The 17,131-nt window shown below is 35.1% G+C and overlaps 1 protein-coding gene across 4 annotated transcripts in view; it reads right to left on the reverse strand.

Moving 5' to 3' along the window:
• The window catches only part of IMMP2L (inner mitochondrial membrane peptidase subunit 2), a 734,073-nt gene that overhangs the window by 213,813 nt on the left and 503,129 nt on the right, over positions 1 to 17,131 (reverse strand). For all 4 annotated transcript variants that reach the window (XM_072146911.1, XM_072146909.1, XM_072146908.1 and 1 more), the window contains exon 4: positions 1,726 to 1,791. In XM_072146911.1, the coding sequence (XP_072003012.1) occupies positions 1,726 to 1,791 (66 nt within the window). The remainder of the gene's footprint in view (positions 1 to 1,725; positions 1,792 to 17,131) is intronic.

A 17,131-nucleotide genomic window follows, 5' to 3' on the forward strand; every position in this document is an offset into this window, starting at 1 on the left:
TTGATGTCCTAAGTATAGCTACAGAGCATGAATCTTTTTCAAGGTCATATGGTGATCAGCTTCTTTTTTTTAATTTATTTATTTCGGTACCATGTTTTTTTCTTTCTTTTTTGTAAAATCAATCTGTGGGTAAAGATCTCTAGTAAGTTTGTAGCTGTGTCAACTCAAATTATCTAAGATGGATTTTTGATGACTGCAATGGTCACATTAGGATCTTACATACTACCTAAACCACTGAACAAAGATAGCAATTCAGACTCTAATCAAGGTCTCGGTTGTGCAATGTCAAGGCTTTATCCTGGACGTGCAAATCATACCCTAGTACAAATTACTAGTTAGAATTCATGATGTTACATTATGTGGAACATAGCTAAGTGCACTTGTTTTGTGATTCCATTTTATAATGCTTGGCTTCTGCACGACAATCACTGCAACCAAGAATTTCTGTAACGAACAGAGTTATGATGTAATTGTGTTATTGTATGTCTTGCTTTAATGTAAAATAAATGGTTGCAGACATAGTGCACCAATAAACCATTATTTTTCTATACTTTTAATAAATTTTTAAAATCAGATATTTATCATCCTAATGTAAATATTACATTTTCTGCTATAACATCCCATGTAGTCATTGTGTAAACAGTGTACTCAGATTTCAAAGTACAACTGTAAAAACATGTTATGTACAGCTATGCTTATGCCATGCAAAGTCCGTACTAATCTTTTTAATATATTAGTCCCACTTGTAAACCAGATAAATACCAGTATCAAAAATCTGGATAACCATAATACACTAGTTCACACATTGTACAAACAAATGAAAGCCACACATATGCTTCCTTAGTTTCCTCAGTTTAAATAATGGGCAAAAACCTGAACTATACTTACAACAGAAGCTTTAAAGGGGTATTCCGGGAATATGAACGTCTGACACAAAAACCCATGATGATATTGAGGTGTTAGCTCAAGCAGCCTTTTTATGAAGAGTAGCAAGTAAAATGCAATGTCTATTGAAATCATGGTAGCTTCTTCAAAGTCAGACACTCATTACAGTTATTCTGTCTTGTAAGTGATGGTCTTAAATTGGGCAGCTTTAAAAGAATGGGGGTTTTGAAACAAGTTTTGGCATATAAAAGTTGGTTAGAAATGGACCTGGAAAAAAGGCTATAGAAGACTCACAGTTCACAGCTGCTAAATTTTGGTTTTGCAGTACTTGTCCTGGAGTATGTTTCTGTTCTCTCGCCATTTTCAAGTAATTCATCCAAGTTCTTTAGCTTTCTTCCAGATTTTTAAGACTTTATATAGATAATCACTTTTTCTTTCAATATTACTTAACTTGTAACAGTAAATTTATAGTATAGGCTGTAGGCTCAACTGGGGCATAGAAAACTGTGAAAAATAGAATTCTCTGCCTATTTATGCATAATATGTAATCACTAGGATTAAAAAATATAATACTAATGATAAAAGGGGATTTTTAACTATGCCTTTGTGCATCCCTTGAAAACGTGAGAAGGAAACACAAATATAAAATCCTTTTAAAGGTATAATTACATGAATTGTACATATATATGCAATAAATTACAGTATAAAGAAGTTTAGTTCTCTTTGATGATAAATTATTTTGTTGCTGTATCCTTTAAGGGACATATACTTCACACTATAGTGAATGTGTTTAATGGAAGTACAGAGAAATGCAGAATCTATCTTTTCCTTGAAACTTACTTTACAATATCTCCTTCCAGACCAATCACTCGTTTAATAATCTTCTGTTGTGGGTTCTTTGGAGACCTACAGAAGAAAGGGGATATGATCATGTAATCAATGATTAATGAAGCATTGGAAAATAAATGAAGAGGTGCTCAATAGGGCAGACAATCAAGAAATAGGTTTTTCACTCGTGTGTTGACATTGTATCCATTCAGTTTAGACTTTCCTGACATGATGCCAGATTATAATGAAGAAAAATGTAAGCTGTACAAATTATTACATATGGGTTATGTGTGGCAGCCGATCACATATTTATATAAGAAGGAAGAAACGTTATATAGAAAAATAAGGAATGCATATTATAGACTGAAGCATGCTAGAAGTGCACTACTGACATTGAAGTATAAATTCTTGACATTCAGTTGACACTGTGCATAGAATAAACTTTCCTAAGAATTATGTACCATAAGAAGATCAGTGAAGTGCTAACAACATAGTCACAAGAACATAGTCACAAGGTAACAAGCAAACATAAAGTGCAAATCAGCTTGACGGTTGTATTATGTATTCGCCATGGATAAATGTTACACATTTAGGTAATGAATTATAGTAATGTGAACCATATTTTATTAAAGAGATGCCATTTCATGGAAACCTATAAACCAATGAAATAGATGTTACACAAGTCATTTTCAAGATCTTTTCTCATTGTATCAATCATATGTTCATCTACAGAAATTAAAATCAATATTGTTATATTTATGATAGAAATCATTACTTGGATGCTTCTTAGGCGGTGTTCACACATCTCTAACTGACAGTAAAAGTGTAAAAATTAAAACCAACTTACATCTCTTATCAACTACACCTGATCTTAGCAGTTTTTCAGTAACACAGTTCCCTTACAGGGTGAAAGAAATTTTATTTGTGCAATTTTCAAAGAAAACTATAAATTAAATAGCATCCCTTATGATCAAACGAGTTAAACCCTTAAGGACACAGTGTTTTTTTCTTTTATTTTTCTACCATCTCTACCTTCAAAAATGTGCAACTTTATCATTTTTTCCATGTACTTAGCTGTGTGAGGGGTTATTTTCTGTATAACAAATTTTACTTCTCAGTAATTCTATGCCGTGTACAGGGCAGATGAAAAATAATCCAAATGTGGTGATTAGGCAAATCATTTGCGTCACTTTCTTATGGGCTTAGTTTTTATGACTTTCACTGGGCACTCCAAATGATACTATGATCTACTTTATTCTTTGGTTTGGTACGATCATGGGGATACCAAATTTATACAGGTTTTATTGTTTTTTACATTTTCAAATTAAATATTTAACAAATGTGTACATCTTCTAACGCTAATGATTTCTTTCATACTTTGGTATATATGGAGCTGTGTGAGGTGTCATTTTTTGCAAAATGAGCTGATGTTTTCATTCCTATCATTTTGAGTGAATTCAGTCTGAATACTGGTGGGGAATAAAAACACATTGCTTGAGGAGTGCAGCTTCATCGTATTTTATTGATCTTGATAATAAGACGGTTTGGTCAATCCTTCAGAAGGCCTGTGGCCATTGTTTGCTGCAAGTGCTGCCCCAAATTATTTGTCATTTTTTGCACCGGCCACCAACTGCCGCCATCAGTGCTGGCAAAGAGTGTGGCAATTTACATGTTAGACGCAGGGGTGGAACCTAAAAGTACTGTGCAAAATTCATATGATTGGTCCTGCGCAGCCTAAAGGCTCTACAAGCCAACACACATCTATTAGGCAATGCAAAATAGAAGAATAGTATCATAAATGGTGACAATGCAAAATAATGAAAACATTTTTATTTACATAAATCACAAACAAACATACATGACACTAACTAACATGATACTAAGTAGGAAAAAAATAATTAATATGTACCACTGTATAAGTACAACTTCTAGTTAAGAAGACATGGTGTACTCCCCTTACAAAACAATGCCATCTTTAAATGCTCATCAGTGCTCCCTGTGATATTATTGGATGGTACCTATCAGAAGCGCCACAGCTGGGAGGTTCCCAAAGGTGACATTTGGAATTTTGTATTATAGCCTGCCAAAGGCAGACTGTAATATAAAAGAAGTATATATCATTAGTCAACAGACCCCCTGAGAGTCTGAAATAAAAGTGAAAAAAAACAAACACATAAAATAAACAAAAAAAAGTTATAAATATATAAGGTATCTATCAAAATGCCAAAATTATTGACCGTCATGAACACTAACAGAAAGAAAGCATCCAAATTGACAATGGTATAACCAAAAAGACATTCTATTCATTGTTTTTTTTAATGACTATGGTAATAAGGCAAAAAAACTAAATACATTTTATACCTGTGGATTTTTTCAATGCTTGTGGAAGGAGGGGAGTGAAACACAGGAAAACAAAAAAACACCAAAAACTCTGTGTTTCTAGGATTAAGATCCATATGTGTGGATTAATAGGAAAATACTCAAATATTTGGCGTGTACATAGCTTTATGGGGTTGAAAGACAATAAAACATGCTTTAGAGCATAAATGTAGCTGAAATGTTGTTTCATATGTTTTTACTGTAAGGGCGTAGCTTTTATTTTAACAGTAAATTAACTGCTAAACTAACCTACAGAACTACTGCATAGAACCAATATTATAAGCATCATATATATGCTCAAGTTTACAATACTGAAATGAATAGTGTTTATGAAGAAACCACAAGTTGTTCTAAATCTTGTATTAATGTGAAGGGCTTTTTAAAACACCATTCATAAGCATTACCTTTCCATCAGCATGTATACTTTGTAAGCTAATTACTGACCTCAGTGTTAATTCACACCCACTCAGCTATAATAGTAATGACCTTCAATGAGCATCAACTTAAATCAAAGTCGGATGTATTCAATCACCGAATCGTCACTTTTTGCCAATAATAATATAATTGTACATTTAAACCTTTGATTTATCAAAGTCGCTCTAGGGAAACCTTTCTGCCTATAAATTATGCTCCTTTCATGTGCCTTAATGTAGGATTAGGTAATTGAATTAAAGTGTTAAATTAAAGATATTGGAATGAAGCCTTCAGTCTTTTAAATTAAATGTTTAGCAGTGAATGTCAAAGTAATGCTCTATAGGCAGATGCTTTCCCATTGATCATGCTATGAGTTGGGATCAGCCTTGATACTGCTAAAGTTAGGACGCATTTATACAAAGGCTTAGGTTTATTCCTAATTACTTTATGCTGTCCGTTTTACTTAATACTGGTTTTGTAGCCTACATAGTATATTACCAAAGAATGTTTGTATGGCATGTGTTGTACATTACAACTTCTATTTTATCACATGGTGCTATGCAGAGGCATGACTAGAAGCTACTGAGGCCAAAATCAAAATCTGCACTAGTCCCCCTAACTTGAATCTATTGTTTATAGTTGTGGTTCCTTCTCATGAGAATGGGCCTTCTAAGGTTCCTTGGTCTGCCCCTGACTATCTCCTGTACCATCTTCCCCCATGGGTTTCTTCTTCCTGCTACGGTGTTGTCTATCCTGTTATGTATGGATACATATGTCTGAACCCCTATCTGCATGTTTGACCTTGTAATGTGTTCTGATTTGTACTGTTAATTGCTCCTGTACCTGGATTCTTGCAATAATTGCCTGAAATACAGGTTTGGTGCATGAAGAGAAGGGGATCTCCTGTACTGTTACTTTTTCATGACCTTATTTCTAGTAGAATACAACAAATCAAATGTCAGATATATTCATATGGGGACAACGGGTACAATATAAGGTGGCTGTGCTATTGTACTTAAAGGCTTGGTGCAGCCATGCTTGCTGTGACTGGCCATATATTAGCCAGTATATGTATTACATGCCCAACCTTTTGCCTACTGTCTTGCCGCATTCTTTGCCCAATGGGGTAGCACCCATATTCTTTGTTCTGCTCAAATCAGCTATCCCCTACTAGGGGACTATTCCAAAATGCCAGGTGATCTGCTGCAGTAAATATGAGCATTTCATACGAGGGTTAATAGGTGATGAATTTTTTTTAATCTCCACCTAGCTGTACAAAGTGACAGATTCTGATGCTCTTTTTTTGAAAAACCATTAAATTTACAGCAAAACCACAAATCCTATTTCAAAGTAAACCATTAAAATTGCTGAGGTTGGTGCACTGCTGGAATAATGCAAAGTTAAAGAGATGTAATTACTTTGAAGTGAAATTCTAGGCTGACATACAGAAGGAACAGAAGTGTTAGGTACATAAATGCAAACAAAGTGCTTGCCAGATGTACATTTTTCATTTTGAAGGGAGTCTTCTTCGATCTGCTCAGCTATGCAAAAATGAATGATGCTTCCAAGGAATTTCATTGAATAGTCGCATATTTAGAAACTTAGGTTTGACAAAAAAAAAATGTAACCCATAGAAATATTATTAGATTCTTAGCACATATTGTCAACTTAGCAGCTGCATTTTCCTGCAAATCTCTCAATCTCAACATTTGAGAATAAGTACATTCATTAAACACCTGCATCTCTATTTTCATAGAAATGCTGAGTTTATAGATGCTACACTTTAATATACTTTTACAAAAAATGTCTGCTTGCATATTATATGGATGCATATCAGTTAAAATGCACCATAAAAATCCATATCTAAATAAATGATAAGAGGTGTAGTTCTTAATATACGTAATATATGGGGGTTTTTTTCTGCTTCCAAAGGGGTTGTCTGAGATATTTTTACGTATGCACGAGACCCACAATTAACAATATACTGGCTGAACGTGATGAACATATCCCACAATATTCCCAGGTATGGCATGGCAACAGCCAGTCAGCAGTTGAATTGGGCACAATATATTATACATGTATTGGGCTCCTGTCCCGAAATTACGTGTATCATTTATGGTGCCTCTCCTATCTTCTAATTAATAAGAAGGTGTTGTATGTGGTATAAATGTTTCAGGGTTGGGACTGTTAACAATATACATCATTCAGGGGAATGAAGTCTGTATTGTACATGATGGTTTGTTTTGATCTATAGGTATAGGAAATCTTTTTAGAAAGTGTTGCCTGGGTTCATCCATCTATTTAGGAGATCTGATTTGCAGATGTTAATTTTGGGGTTTGCTCAAGTAGTGGATAAACCATAAAATTTCTTCTAGATGTGGGATCTTGGAGGACATGAAATTATTGGTAGAAAGTAGAGATGAGTGAGCACTAATATGCTCCAGTGCTCGTTACTCGAGTTGAACTTTTCCCGATGCTCGAGTGCTCATATCGAATAACGAACCCCATTGAAGTCAATGGGAGACTCGAGCATTTTTCAAGGGGACCAAGGCTCTGCAATAAAATGTGTCATTTTATTGAGAAATAAGGAAGTCAGGCCTGTTTCTTCGTTTATTTTATTAAATGGAATATTCGTGAAACTTCAAAAAGGAGAATGACCCATGTTAAACATCTGCAATGTGTTCTTCACACATATTGTTCTTCGCATACTACTGTGAAGAACACCTTTCTGCACTAATGTCTTCTGATAAGTTAGCAGATGTATGGAAACATCTGCAATGTGTTCTTCACTGATTCTGTACATTTGCCAACTTATCAGAAGACATTATTGCCAAACGGTGTTCTTCACAATAGTATGTGAAGAACAATATGTTTGAAGATTCTTTACACATATTGTTCTTCACATACTATTGTGAAGAACACTGTTCTGTACTAATGTCTTCTGATATGTTAGCAGATGTACGGAAACATCTGCAACGTGTTCTTCAGTGTGTTCTTCACTGTGTTCTTCACTTAAATGATCCTGTGTTCACTGTTTTCACTCTGTTCTTCACTGTGTTTCGTTAAGTAAAAGCTTGATCTCGAGCAGGCGAAATACTCGTCCGAACAAAGAGCCATTTCAAATACGCTAATATTTGAAAGAGCATGAAGCTCGGACGAGTATGCTCGCTCATCTCTAGTAGAAAGTGAACTTTAACATAAAATTTTATTTAATAAAGATTATCAGAAGTGTCGCAATTGTGCATACAGTAAGCAGACTTTTCAAATACACATTTTGTTACTGTAAATGTCAGCTAAGTCTATAATTTCCTACTATGTCATGGTTCATATGAATATGTGTTAGCTTTTCATCCTAAAATCTCTGCATGCCTGTTTGTAAATAAGTGATCTTCTTTTATTATACTGTCATGTAATTTTCATGTAAAACAAAATATCAACCAGAACATTATTTGAAGTTGTTGACATAAAACTATTGGCACAACTATTTTGTCACAAGCATTTGTTCTGAAAAGCTTTTTATGTTACAAGAGAGAAGGTTAACTTCAGATTCTATTTAAACTTAATTCAAGAGCAAATAAAAAAAATAACATGACACTGAAAGACTGAATCCATGTACTGCAAACATTTTATTTCATTTTACAAAATTATCATTAACCCCATACAAGAAACAAAGATAACACTAAATAATTGCAAAGAATCAGCTCTTAAAAGGACTCTGTAAATTTTTCTTTTTACAGAAAAAAAGGAATGTTCAGCAGGCCAAAACCGCAATCATTATAAGTTTGGATCCAGATTCTGCTGGGATAACACAGAATGGGACAAAAAAACTTAAAAAAATGCAAATAAAAAAAAGAATAAAGATCCCCATAATATAATAACAATGCCATGGCCTATGTAGAAATCACATACAACATAGAATAAAAAGTGAAAATCACCACAAAAACACTACATATTGCAAAACAACATGTATAATTAACCCCTTAAGGACGCAGCCTGTTTGCAGGTTAAGGCTCGCAACTTTTTTTTGAAATTTGACCAGTGTCTCTTCCTGTGGTAATAACTTTTGAACGCTGTTACTTATCAAAGCGATTCTGAGATTGTTTTTTCCCCACATGTTGTACTTCATTTTAGTGGTAAATTTTGGCTGATAAGTTTTGCGTTTATTTACAAACAAAGGGAAAAAATGATGAAATTTTAGTAAAATTTGCCATTTTCGAAATTCAAAATCACCGCGTTTTCAGGCAGATAGATTTACCACCTAAATAACTTGCAGAATAACATTTCCCATTTGTCTACTTTACATTTTCATAATTTTTGAAATGTTTGGATAATTTATTTTGACGTCACGCGGCCTACAAATCGAATAGCGATGTTCCGTATTTTCGGAATTGACTATTTTGGGGATAAATACTGTTTGAAATCAAATTTTACATATTTAGCAACAAAACCCCCTATATAACCAACCCATTTTCAAATCTGCACCCCTCAAACTATCAGAAACAACATTTACAAAGATTGTTAACCCCTTGAGATCTTCATAGTAATTGAATCAAAATGGCGGTGAAATTTAGAATGGTCAAATTTTGTCGGTTATACGTTCATTTAGCCCTAAAATTTACACATTTCCAAAAGATAAAAAGAGAAAACTCACCATAAAATTTGTTCTACAATTTCTCCTGAGTGCAGCGACCCCCCACATGTGGACATTACTTGTGTTATGGGGGCACAGCAAGGCGCAGAAGGGAAGAAGCACCCTGCAGCTGCCAGGATTTTAGTTTTCTGGTTGCCCCCTTTTGAAGGCTATAAAATTTTCGCTTTTCCGTTATTTGGGCCATGTGACGGCATTTTTTTTGCGGGACGAGATGCTTTTTCCAGTGTTGCCATTTTGGGGTTGGTATCACCTATTGTTGAAAATTTTCGAACTTTTTTTGAGGTCATGAGTAGAAAAGCATCAATTCTGTACTGGATTTTTTACTTTTTTTTTTTTTTCGTGTTCACCGTATATCCTAATAATCCTGTTATCTTTATTCTATGGGTCGATACGACTACGGGGATACCAGACATGAATATTTTTTCTTATGTTTTACTAAATTTGCCAAATAAAACCCTAATGTGGGGAAAAATCTATCATTTTTGCATCGCTGTCTTCCAAGTGGCATAACATTGTTACGTTTTTGGCTACAGAGCTGGTCGATGGCTTGTTTTTTGCGGGACATGTTGTTCTTTGCAACAATATCATTCTGGAGTACATATGTTTTGTTGATCACTTTTTATTGCATTTTTAGTGGGATATAATAGGTAAAAATCATAATTTTTGGCGGGTTTTTAACGTTTTTTTTTTACGGCGTTCATCATATGGGTTCAATAGTTATTTATTTTTATTCTATGGATTGTTACGGACGCGGTGATACTATATATGTGGGGTTTGTGTTATGATTTAGACTTTTTTGAGCGTTATATGTCTCTTTATATGTTTTGGGGCTTATGGGCATTTTTAGTGATTTATAAAGTAATTTTTTATTGAAAAACATTTTTTTTTACTTTTTTTTACATGATCCACCATGGGATATGAACAAGCAATCATCTGATTGCTTGTTCTTGATAATACTCTGCAATACTAATGTATTGCAGGGTATTATCAGTGCCAGCCTATGCAGATGCATAGGCTGACACTTTGCCTTTAAGATGACGTCACAGACGCCATCTTAAAGGTAAACCCTCCAGGCTTCTCTGGGGTCCCGATCGGACCCCAGAGGTGCCAAAACAGCGATCAGCCCCCCCGAAAACGGTGCGGGGGGGCCGATCGTGGGGTAAAGACCCCCAGAAGGCATGTTAAATGCCGCGGTCGCGTTGACCGCGGCATTTAACGGGTTAAACACCCGCGATCGGAGCCCACTCCGACCGCGGGTGATAGCCGGGGATGTCAACGGTAGATTACCGTTGAAATCCCGCGGCTAACGATGCCGGTTCGGCTGCTATACAGCGCTGAACCGGCATCGTCTCTGCGCAGTAGCTGTACTGCGCTGAGCGCTATTCGCGGGACTCAGCGCAGTACAGCTACGGCGCAGAGCGCTAAGGGGTTAAATAAAATTATTACTGCACCCATATGGTGAACACCATTTAAAAACATGCAAAAATTCTGATATTTTCACATACAAAGTTATAAAAACAGAATAAAAAGTGATCAAAAAGTAACATTTACCCTGGCATTTTTTCATTAACAAAGCTATCAAAAGGTTTTTCTATCTGCTAGACAAATTCTACTTTCCAGTTAGTTCCACCATTTAACATTCTGTGACATAAACTAGGAAACAAATTCCAAATGTGGTGGAATTGGCAAAAAACTGTTATTATATTCTGATGGGCTTTATCTTTATGGCTTTCAATGTGCTTTCAAGATGACACCTTTTATTTGTGTTTGGATCACTACGGGTGCAGAGATACCCAATTTATCCAGCTTACTTATGTCTCAAACTGAACAATCCCATCCCTTCTGTGCCATTTTCAATGCTGAATACAGTATTTTGTCTTCTTAGATATTGGGGGCAGAAGCCTCACAATGCAACAATGATGTATCATAGTTTATATGGCTGACAAAAGACACGTCTTTCAAGTTCAACCAAGTAAGGGAAGGGAAGAGATTGGATGAGGAAGGGATTTAGAGGAACAATTCTATATAACATAACCATCAATGTTATTTAGGTGTAAAAAGGCTCTCTCTCGCTTCTACTGTGACCAGCGCCTGAGGCAGGCTATTCCACAGATTGACAAAGAATTCCAAAGAATCCCTGTCACCTCTGGTGATTAAACTTTGTTTTCTCCAGAGGGAGACAGTGCCCCTCTTCTTTTGATTTGATTTAATCTGGAACAACTTTCCACCATATTTTTTGTATGCACCATTAATATATTTAAATAATTTGTCATGTGCCCTCTTAGTCGTCTCTTTTCCAGACTAAATAAATCTAGTTGTTTTAATCTTTCTTCATAACTGAGACCCTCCATACCCCTTATCATTTTTGTGGCTCTTTTTTTTTACCCTCTCCTCTCTATGATCACTTTGATTTCTAGACAAATGCAATGGATTTATTGGAGTTGCTTATGGTGGATGATACATTTAGTGCATCATCTACCTAAGTTTTATAATAAAAAATAGTTCTTTATATAGTGCTAGCATAATCTACAGCTCTTTACATCTGCTATCGATACCTATTCTGTGCAAGAATTTTGGGAGAATAGTTCTATAAATAAACATATGTTATGCCCAGCCCTTTTGGAAATCCATGTCCCCTTTCCAATAATACTCCCCCCTGTCCAACAAGTTGTGTGCACTGCTGAATATGAAAGTGTTATAGAAAACATTTTTTTATTATTACATTATTGTTATAAATAATGCATAAAGCACATAGTAAATATATTGCTTGTCGGTGTTAGGTCAGAGATTTTCCTTAGTATTTTTAGAACAGCTCCCTTTAGATTACGTTACAATGGTAGTAAATCCCAAGGATTATTTGGAGTGCCTTCTGTGTTCTAGCACCTTATTGTATACCGAACAAGAAAGAAAATAAAGGATTAACAAAACTCTGTGGGAAAGGTCAACAATAAACATAGGAAAACGGTGTCATATAAAGCATTTATCAAGATGTATGTTACAGTAAAATGAAAGATATTGGTCTGGATTTATTGGATTATAAGCAACATAAGTTATAATGCTCTGTGATGGCGGTGCATCAATAAGCAGCTGAACTAGAGATGAGTAATTGTACATTTAGCAGAGATTCATGTAAACAGGTTCTTCATAGTGTATGAGAAAGGCTTTAGAAAGTGAGTTATGTGGCTTCTATGCCATTATGATTTTATAGACAGTGTTTTAAAATTAGCAGATTTCCAGCCACATTTCATGCTATAAGCAGACTGCATTTCAATGCATTTTACTTATCAACAATATACACCAAACAAACAAAATCAATAGATGTAGTAGCTTTTGCTCAGACCTGACGGCTGTATTTATTGTATTCTTTATTATCAGATTTATCATTTCAAACTCTGCTCTGCCGTTTATGTTATATTGTGCAGTATTTTTTGTCTCTGCATAAACTTACTTCAATATGCTGCGTTAATTATTCATGGCGCGAATGACATTCTGCTCTAGACAATTTTACCAACTTTCAGCACGCAATATATAATCTTGCATTTTTAATACTGTCTTCTTTTATATTAAGTACAGACAAAACATACTTATGGACTACCTAATGGACACAAAGCCAATATTCTATTTTAATTATGTTTTTTGTATACTTCACAATTTGGTTTGTCTCTTTTTATTGGTACCATATAATTTGCAGGAATAAGCAGAGACAGGTAATTGTAAGAGTAGATAAAGGGTGTGCTTTCTTCCCAAAAAACACTGCAACTGAAGTACATGTTATGTGTATTGCAAATCGGTTATAAACTTCAGGGAAGTGAATGTAAGAGATTCTGTCTGTTCAAACAGTTCCTCATAGAACATTCTGAAAAGGCCCTGAGGATCTAAAATGCTTTTGTCCTGGGCAAATTTGTGTTTTTTGCTCCAGGGTATATAAGGCCTCACTGTATATTGGATGAGTAGAAATGTATTGCCAATTTGCTTTCGCAATTAAAACCAGATAACATAACACTTTTAACAATTAAAACAAGAAACATATCACTTTTTTAACAGTTTAATTTCCTAATTGAAGATTTTTGTCTATATTTTATTTTCTGGACAACGTGAGCTGCCTTATGCTTTACAGAAACATCATGGCAATAGGCAGCCATAGTCTGGAGCCTACTTACTGAGGTTTATGGACCATTTCCTTAACATGCTCTGTGCAGGGAAGTGGCTGCGGCATCATCTTTTATCAGCAGTGGCTGATATAATCTTGTCTTCTATAGAGTTGTTATAATTCTAAACCTGTCTGTCTTGTCTCTGATGTAAATGAGGTGACTGCTGTTTGCTTTTGGATGTAAAAGCCTCATTGCAGAGAAGAGGAGAAAGCTGGTGCTGTCATCAACTGAAGTAAAGAGTTTGGGTGGAAGAGAAGAGATGCATATACAAAATGGAGCTGCTGATAACAAGCAGGACACCAACTTGCCTACTATATTCCGTTTCAAGGTCCTAGAGACTAAATACACTTAGCAACAGGAAGTGGACTGCAAGTTTGAAAGGTAAAAGCCCCTTAATGGAGGACATATTAAATAGAAAAATTAATAAGAGCTAAGAGCAATTGGGTTTAGCGCGAGATGGGCTATTAATAGAGCACAAATTCTCCGAAAAGTTAGTGGTCAATTACGGTAAATGCCTGTCTAAAAGTAACAAACCTCTGTACAGGTTATCTTCACTTAAAAATTAAAATTACACTTTGATTTAAATGCCTTGTCTACTATTTTGTGGAGCCTTTTATGAAAGGGCAGTCCTTTGTGCCAGTAACCAAGTCATTTTTTTAATCAAATATTTTTTATTGATTTTCAACAGTTTTACATTTATACAAACAATCCCCAAGCCAGTCATTCCTAATCCCATTGAAAAGAAGATGAAGGAGCTCAACCATGTAGGCATTCTCCCTCCTCTCTCCTTAAGTCAAATTCTGGCGCATGTCTGGTGCACCTGTCATTTCAGCATCTCCGACTGCCAATGGCCGGCTTCCCAGGCAAACAACTCCAGCAACACTTATAAGTGTGCAAAAGTTTATTTAGCTGCTTAAGGGCAGCACCAGCCGGAGGCGTACAGGCTCAGTCCCAAGATCACAAGCACACCACACAAGCAACAGAATTTGACCAGTTGCTAGAAAACAGATCACCCAGTGGTGGCTTGACTGCATCTTAGGGATGGAATAGGGAGAATAAATGATTTATACAAGAATATTACTTAGTATGAGAATTAGATGCATTTGGACACTTAAAGTAAAGAATAATGTACAATTTGGGGTTTGTGGACTACTGGTGAGGTGACAAATTCCCTTTTTGCCTTTCCTTTCTTAAGGTAAGAAACAATTTGATATTCAATGGGACAGTCAAAAAGTGATGATTTTGAAAACAGCTGGCATGTGTTTGGATGCCCCGTGCGAAGACAGCAATTGAAGTGAAAATTTGAAAAGATTGTAAGTAGCGACAAGAATATTTTATGCAACATAGCTGGTCTGTTTAAACTTGAGATTAAGAGCTTTGTACAGTACGATAGTCTTGACTTCTGAAACGTGTTCTATTGCAACATGCAATCAATGCAAGAGCTACTGGAGAGAAGAATGATGAGAATGAGTTCATCAATGTTAGCTTGTTTTACAAACAGTACATACAGCAGTTTCAATAAGTATTGAACATGTTACCAATTTTCTAAGTAAATATATTTCTAAAGGTGTTATTGAAATTCTCACCTGATGTCAACGACAACCCATCCAATACTCCCTAGCAAATAAATAAAGCCATTGTATGATCTTTCTTTCTCTGGAATGAATTGAGAGTTTCCTTGGTTGTGTGTTTAAGATCATTGTCTTGCTGAAACATCCACCCTCATCTTCATCATCTTGGCAGATTCCAGTAGAATATTATTATGAGTTTGTACAACAACTTTACTTATAAGAAGTTTGCCGATGCAGTATGCTCAAAAACAGCCACACACCATGATGTTTCCACCTCCAAACTCCACTGTTGGTATGATATTTTGGGGTGATATGTATTGCTTTGGCCTCCAATTGTTGTCTCATCTGACCAGGTTGCAGTATTTCACAAGCTTGTTGAGCAAACTTTAAAATTGCTTGAACATGTATTTTGTTTGGCATTAGATTCTTGCAGGGTGAATGTGCTTTCAGGCACTGGAGGTTGAGATAAAACCCCTTACCTATTGTTTTCTTTGAAACAATTGTGCCTACTGATTCCAGGTCTTTTTGTAACTCTCCACAGGTGCCTCAACTTTTCTGAAAATTCTTTTCCCTCCACTGTCATTGTGGGGAGCATGTGGTTTCATTGGTGAATTTATGTTATTTCTACTTCCAGATTATATTTTCATCTGTGTTCACTGGAACCTTCAGTAGTTTACAAATTCTTATTTAACCAATGTCGTAAATATATGTTGCAACAATAAGGTTGAAAAGTAATGAGACAACGCTCTGGTTTTACCTATCATGAGAAGTTTCTTGTGTGTCACTTTTGTAATAAGACACCTTTTTAAAAGATATCAGCTGAACAAGTTTATATTATTTTTTTATTGATGGCATTGATTTCATTCTAATGAGTAAATTACTAAAACTTTCCATGGCTTCTTGCATCACTCTTTCTTCATGTGTTCAATACGTTGTCCATTTTCCAATATGGGTTGAATAGGTAGTTTCTAACATTCTAACATCTGGCAAGAATTTCATATCATTAGTACCTCCAGAAATGTATATACACAGAAAATTGGTGGTGTTTTCACCTCTCTCTCTCTCTCTCTATATATATATATATATATATATATATATATTTTTTTTATTTTTTTTTTGGCAAATAAACAAATAAGTAACTTATCTTCCACAACACATCTTAGGCCTTCATTCTTTCTCAATTACTTTTTTACCATAAAACATGGTTATTTTATTTACATCATTAGGATTTTGTTATCAGTACCAATTAAATCGGAAATAAGGGTGCCATTTCCACAAACATAAATTAAAAGAAGCACATTAAAACAGAATTTATATTGTCAGCTCACATATAAAAAGCAAATTAGTGTAGCTTGGGATTTGGTGGCACATCCCAATTTTCAAATTATACCCAGACAATAAAAAGTAAATAAATTAAAATATGCTTCATAATTTAAAGCCCTTTAATTAAAATATCTGGAATTCTAAAATTGCATTCCAAAAGACAAATCATAATTCAATTGTTAGAAGTAGAGCAGACAGAACCACAATCAAGTATCATAGAAGTTTTTAGGTCTCCAATTCTATAATAATAGCTTTTTTAGTAATATAGAAGCAATGTGTAACATTGGATGAAATTCACAACAGTTAAATCAATTATTTTGAGATGTAAAGTCCAAGTTTAATGGAAATCAGAGAGCCAGAGAAGTCAGAGCAGCAAAGATCAGTTTGTTTTTTAATACAGGCAGCCCCCCATGTTATGTACCCAAACTTTTCTGTAGATTATTTTATGATAAATTTATCTGCAAGTCAGAACAGGCATAATTTGTAAAGCTACGAACAAATTTCTTTTTTGCACTGTGAAAAATAATGTGTTGTAATGGAAACTAGAATTACCACTAAAGGTTCACAGCAGACACCTTTGATAACTCTTATAGTTTACCATTGCAGACTGGGATTAAAGTTCAGTAAATCACCAGCATCCAGAGACCTTCACCAGAGGTCACAGTGGGCAGTGAGGCCCATCTTAAACCCTGGATCGTCTGTAAATCAGGTGTTGCCTGTGCATTTTATTTAAAAAGGATTTCATATTTTATTTCATATTTCTGTAGGTGAACTTACAATGATATTGTACTATATCATAATGCAATATAATAAGGAAAGTATATGCTTCCTGGCAGGAAGTGCCTGGGTGTGAGCTTGTCTTGTAATGGAGGGGCAGGATGCAGAGAGTACTGCAGTGTGTAGACAAGAGAAGCTATTCAAGAGAAGAA

Source organism: Engystomops pustulosus, chromosome 4 (genome assembly GCF_040894005.1).
Source record: "Engystomops pustulosus chromosome 4, aEngPut4.maternal, whole genome shotgun sequence".
Taxonomy (NCBI): Eukaryota; Metazoa; Chordata; class Amphibia; order Anura; family Leptodactylidae; genus Engystomops; species Engystomops pustulosus.